This window comes from Lonchura striata, chromosome 6 (assembly GCF_046129695.1).
Source record: "Lonchura striata isolate bLonStr1 chromosome 6, bLonStr1.mat, whole genome shotgun sequence".
Taxonomy (NCBI): Eukaryota; Metazoa; Chordata; class Aves; order Passeriformes; family Estrildidae; genus Lonchura; species Lonchura striata.
In genome coordinates, this window is record NC_134608.1 from 57,703,413 (window position 1) to 57,709,382 (window position 5,970).

General features: G+C 39.0%; 1 protein-coding gene across 3 annotated transcripts in view; it reads left to right on the forward strand.

The window, feature by feature from the left end:
• USP47 (ubiquitin specific peptidase 47) overlaps positions 1 to 4,512 on the forward strand; it is a 51,991-nt gene extending 47,479 nt beyond the window's left edge. For all 3 annotated transcript variants that reach the window (XM_021544859.3, XM_021544860.3, XM_021544861.3), the window contains 4 exons: positions 333 to 463; positions 1,785 to 1,832; positions 1,924 to 2,054; positions 3,041 to 4,512. In XM_021544859.3, the coding sequence (XP_021400534.2) occupies positions 333 to 463; positions 1,785 to 1,832; positions 1,924 to 2,054; positions 3,041 to 3,215 (485 nt within the window). In that variant the 3' untranslated portion in view covers positions 3,216 to 4,512. The remainder of the gene's footprint in view (positions 1 to 332; positions 464 to 1,784; positions 1,833 to 1,923; positions 2,055 to 3,040) is intronic.
• Positions 4,513 to 5,970: the final 1,458 nt, after the last annotated feature.

Consider the following 5,970-nt stretch of genomic DNA (forward strand, 5'->3'; position numbering starts at 1 on the left):
AGGCAGGTCTCGCGCAGATGCTGGATCTGGAGTCAGCCTCTGGTGGATAGATCTGAGTTGGGTGTTATGGAAAACTGTGCCCTATGGCTTCAAGGAGATTCTGCCCATGAACAAATTCATTTATAGGAGCTGATAACAGAAAACTTCAACTAAATCATAGTCCTTTCCTCTTCCCCTTTTTTACAAGTGCTTGCAGCACACTGGGTTACTTAATTTGTGCATATAGCTCGAGGGCAGTCTTCCATATTAGAAGTTTTAAGCTATAGAAAAACCCTAATTTAAAATAGCATGTTTTGCAATGTTAATACAAAAAATTTCTCTTTCTTTGCTAGGAGTAGAAAAGATGAAATCGATGTCACAACTTGCTGTTTTATCAAGACGATGGAGGCCGTCAGAGATGAAATTAGATTCTTTCCAGGAAGTAGTACTAGAAAGCAGCAGTGTCGAAGAATTAAAAGAGAAGGTAAAATGTGCAACGTGATGCAAGTTTCTTGTGATGACCAAGACCCTTATTGGTGTTCTCTGGTAGGAAGCACAAGGATGTCATAGCTCCAAAAATCTTGTTGATGGTGATTATTTTTCCCCAGGAACTGATAACCTAGCCCATCCCATTACCAAACAACAGGAAATATCAACTTTACTTCTTAGTGTCTCATAATTGTCTGGTCTGAAAGTATTCAAGTGAATACATGCAAAAAAAAGTCACATCTTAAAGTTTAAGCAGCTTAGTAGTACCTTTGTCCCTTATCATGAAAAAATAACATGAAAGAAAAGCTAAGCTATTGCCTCTTGGTATTTTTTCAAGCTAATGTTTTGTTATTCCAAAATACCAAAGCTTTCGGCCTCCTCATATTTGAATTTGACAGCTGTTGCTGTATCAAGTAGGCTGAACTATGTTTTAATTGGAAAGAATTATGGCTGTGGTATGGTTTGGTTTTACTTAAGGCCAGGGTGCTCTAACAGATAAGCAGCCCTGTGTCATCCCAGTAGAAATCTGGAGCAGGAGTGATTCCTGTTGAGACCGTTTTGTTAATCCATTGTATCACAGGGTTCCACATTTTGAGAAATGTTTGTTTATATGTGGCAATACCCAGTTGTTAGGAGGCCACCTTGGATGTTGAGGTCAGAAGAAATGCTGGTGTCAGTGACGCTGAGAATTCATTAATTAGGGTGTTAGTTCACAGGCTGGGTTTGTGTTGTGAGCAGGTTAAGCTATGGGCTGATTTCTTGCATTCCTCAGATAGAAATGAAATCATTACTACAGGTTCTTGCATGCAGTCAAGAATTCCTCCTCACTTATATCTGAAAAGAGTTGTCTGCCTTTGTTTTCTTGCCTTAAGAATGGATGTGCAGGGGGCAATTTTATTTTTTAAAGTTCTGGTAGGAAGTGCAGGTGTGTGGAGGTGGGTCTTAAGTCATGCATATTTTCCAGCTGTGCCTGCTCCCAGGTTGACTTGGATTCCATGTCACAGAGATTTAACATGAGGCACTTAGTCTCTTTGTATCTTGGAACTTGAATGTTGCTAATTAATTGTTTCTATGAACTTTTTTTGTCTCCCCATCAGTATTAAGAGGAATGTGATAAAATGCTGGCACAGCAAGTGTCACTTGTGACACACACTGGTCACTTCAGAAATGTTAAGAATGTGTACTTGTCACTTAAATTTTGTACATTGGAGGACTTGCAGTTAATTTGACTTCTAGATTTGGCAGCTATTCACTTTATGTAGCCACTGTGTAATGTTGCTTTGGAATAGTATTAAATCCACCATTTCTCTTCACAGCTAAGTGAAATAAGTGGAATACCCTTAGAAAACATAGAATTTGCAAAGGTAAGTAAGATTTTATGGTTTTTTACCTTTTAATGGCACAGATGTGTGATTATGAGTTTTATTGTATTCACTGAGTAATTGCTTTTTTCAGGGTAGAGGAACCTTTCCCTGCGACATTTCCATACTAGAGATTCATCAAGACTTGGACTGGAATCCAAAAGTATCCACGTTGAATGTCTGGCCCCTGTACATTTGTGATGATGGTGCAGTAATATTTTATAGGTATGTATTTCATTACAGTATAATAAACAACACATAAAAAGCCTGTGGTTCACATTTGTGGGGTGATGTAATGGACAGGAACATAAAATACTCTTTGTTACTACCTTAAAGAAAAGGTTTGAAACATTCAGCTGAAATATTGGTTCCTAAAAGCTGAGGAAGCTCCTCAGCTTCCTAAAAGCCTGAATATTAATTAAGGTTAAGAAAACAAGCACTGCATCTTTTTACTCAATCTTCTGTCCCAAACCACTGAAATTAAAGCTAGTCGCTATGCTTGAGTGTGTATCTGGATTTAATTTCTTAAAATAGAACCATATCCCATGTGGAGTTAGTGAGAGTCTTGCTGTAGGTTTTGGAGAGCAAGGATTTTATTGTCTGAGTTTATTTCTTTGAGAAAATATTATGGATTGATTTTTAAAAGCCTGTTATGCTGAAAATTCTGTTAATGTGACAAATGTTGATCAGCCGGTGGCAGCCTGGGGCAGGAGTTGAGGACTGAGAGCTTAAATATTGTCATTTCTCCTAAACTTGGTGGGTGGGGCAATCTCATGGACACATTGCTGTGGCATTTTGCATAATTGCATGTGAGCTGGGAAAAAACAGCTGGTTAATAATCTGCTGGTCCTGATGAAAATTACTTGGGAGAACATCTGGTAAGGACTGGCTGACACACTGCTTTCAGCTGTCTGCACTGAGACCAAAATCAGAGCAGAGCTGTGGTTGTCTATAAAGAACAGGGGGAAGAGACAGGGAGACATATGGGCTTGTGTCTTGTCCTGGTCTGTAGTCAGGCAGAACACTGAATGTTTCTGCTGGAAAAGCAGGTTTAGACACATTGCCTGTTCCTGCAGAATAAAGCAATCCCTGAAAAGTATTATGCTTAGTTGTGGTTTTTACTAAGTTGCTCCAAGCCAAAAAAAGAAAAGCAGAAGTCTGTTTGTGGTTACTGTATTAATCTGAATTTGAACATATTGTTTACATTTTAGGGATAAAGCTGAAGAATTAATGGAATTAACAGATGAGCAAAGAAATGAACTGATGAAAAAAGAAAGCAGCAGACTCCAGAAAACTGGACACCGGGTAACCTACTCTCCCCGTAAAGAAAAAGCACTAAAAATTTATCTGGATGGAGCACCAAATAAAGATTTGACTCAAGACTGATACTTGCTATAGCATTTTCCCTGGGGAATTTTTTTTGTTTCCAATCAAAAGGTTCACTACTACTGTGTAGTGCCATTACGGCAGGACATTCATTAGGTGTAAAGCGCTGACACCAGCAGAGCCGGGCGGTGCCGGCCGCAGGCAGGGCCCTGCTGGGCACTGTGGGACTTGGAATCATGTTGTGCACTATAGTCAAATGTACTGTAAAGCTAAAAGGGATGTGCAAATAAAAGATTAGAACTCAAAAGTGGGCGGGGAGGGAAACGAGTGGAAATTGTTGAGGATAGTGTGCACATAGTAGCTAGTGAAACTAGCCTCCAACAGGATACTCATAGCTTAATAATAAAAGCTGTGCAAAGGCCATGAAAGAATCCTTTTCTCTGTTTGTTTCACTGATACACGCATTACCTCATCAGAGACTCTAGAGTAAATGTTAACACATTGGTTCTAGGAAAGCAGCAGGGAAGGGCCGGGCATGGGAATGCTGCAAGTGTCAGGTTTTAGAATATTCTTCCATAAAACAGGGTGTCTGAGAGATGTCTGCAGGAAGCTGCTGGCAGGCCTTGTTTGTTGGCAGAAGTGCTGTTGTAAGGTAAAGTGGTTTTTAATAGGTTACCAATGAGCAGCTCGAGTGTATTGCGTTCAATGTGTAAATAAAATCTGCCCTATCCATTTACCGGAACTGCAGTTCAGCTATTTACCATGCTATTCTTTACACATATCAACATTCATTGTGTACATTTGGAAGTATAGTTGCCTATTTAAATTTGTATTCATTTTATGTTTGAGGATGCTGGGTACTTTAGGGTTAATGAAGTTTTTTTGTTCTGTTCTGCTACTTTTTGTACATTTTGTTTTTAAGTCTATTACAAGTTTGCATTTTCTCCACTTGCTGAAAGTCAGTTTATTTTTTCCCAGAGTTGATTCCATAGCTATATGTAGTCAAATATTGGGGCAACCTCTTAACACCTCAATGTATGAACTCAGTAGTTCAGGCTGTGGTGCAGAGACTGATGCAGTCAACATGATTTCATTACAAAGCCTAGGAACAGCCATTTTTTGCTTTGGTCCATAAAGATCAATAGAGAACAATTCTCCATAGTTTTTGGAAAAGCCACCTAATTTATACCAATCAAAAGATTTTGGTAAACTTTTTCATGCCAGATGCTGTTTACAACAATGAACATGCCAATAAAACATTTGTTCATTCTGTTGTGTTATTTTAATCATTAAATGCTGTGGTTTTTATTTAAAAAAAATATGGAATTGTTTCATGGAAATACAGACTTCCCCAAGGTAGTGCTGGAATTGCAAGGTTGTGTGTTTGTGTGTATGTGCACATCCCCCTCCATGTACAGAGTGTTATAGGAACTGAGTTATAGTCTGGTTGCTGCTCCTCTTTACATTCATGCCAAATTTTTCTTCAGCTGTGAGTTTCCTTTTCCAGAACTGAATTTCTCACCAGTGAAACCTCCAAGCTCCAAGTATGACTGGCAGCTAAATTCTGCTCCAGAGGGAAAGGGGTGTTTAGTAACAGAACCTTCAGTTCTTGCGTGCTGGCCCACAGGAACCTAAACATCCTGAGGATTCTGGCAGCTGGAGAAGCAGGCATTGCACAGAGGCATTCCCTCATAATTCCCCTTTGGACTGGCCAACATATGTGAGGTTGGAAGTGGGGGCAAAGGGAGCAGAGAGGGAAATACCATCTCCTGGGTAGGGTACTTCATTGAACTGCTATTTACCACAGATAGAGACTGCTAAAGCATCCTTAGAGCTTTTTGAAACGAGAAATGGATCACAAATTTTCCTCAAACTCTTAATATTTGGAAAGGCAAAAATGTAGAGATTAAATTTGGGAGTGGCAGCACCAAGAACTTGAAAGGAGAATAATGTCCTTAAGAGGGCAGTATTTACAGAGAGTAACTGCTCTCATAGAAATGTTTTCAAACAGGAAGATAAGAGTGGCATTTAATTCCTTCTCTTTGTATAGATGGGGCAGTCTTAAAGCACAGTAATTTTATTAGGGATAGAAAGACAGTGTAGGCTCAGTGAACTCTCAGAGATGATGTCTGTGTGTGTGTTGGTGTGAGAATGGATTGTAGAATCCTTAAACCAAAACTAAGATAGTTAAAATGAAATATTATCCTCCCTGTTTATAATGATAATGGCTATTAATTATTAATTCTGGTACCCAAGGAATTTATTGAAAAGCCTTCTTACACCAGAAGTGGGAAAAGATGTGCAGATTGCTGGCACAGTCTTACACCTGCTCTTGTTATTGGTGCTCTGCTGTTCCAAACTAGACATGAGTAATAGGGATTATTTGGGAAGAAGCACCATGAAAAGTTACTTGGCTGGAACTTCACATCTTATTTTCCCATGTGCAACACCAGATGGTGAAATCTATCAGAAAACCATTAATAGTGGAGGAGCCATGGTAGCAAACTGGTAGCTGGGGAGTTTTGGGGGGGGTCAGATTTTACTCCTAGCTTGCTATTGATTTTTTAAATCGATGACCTTTTAAGATGGTAAAAATAATCACATCTTGTAACATGCACAGATTTGTGCCTATGAGGGGTACTAAAAACAGAAAACAATTCTAAAGTAAAAAAACCTAAATTCCTTTAAAAATTCCTTAAAAATTATGACTGCAACAGTGTCAGAGTAAATGGTTCTTTCCTCAGGGAAACTGAGGAACATCCATACTCTGAACATCCATACTCTGAACATCCATACTCAAAGATCACTTCTGTAG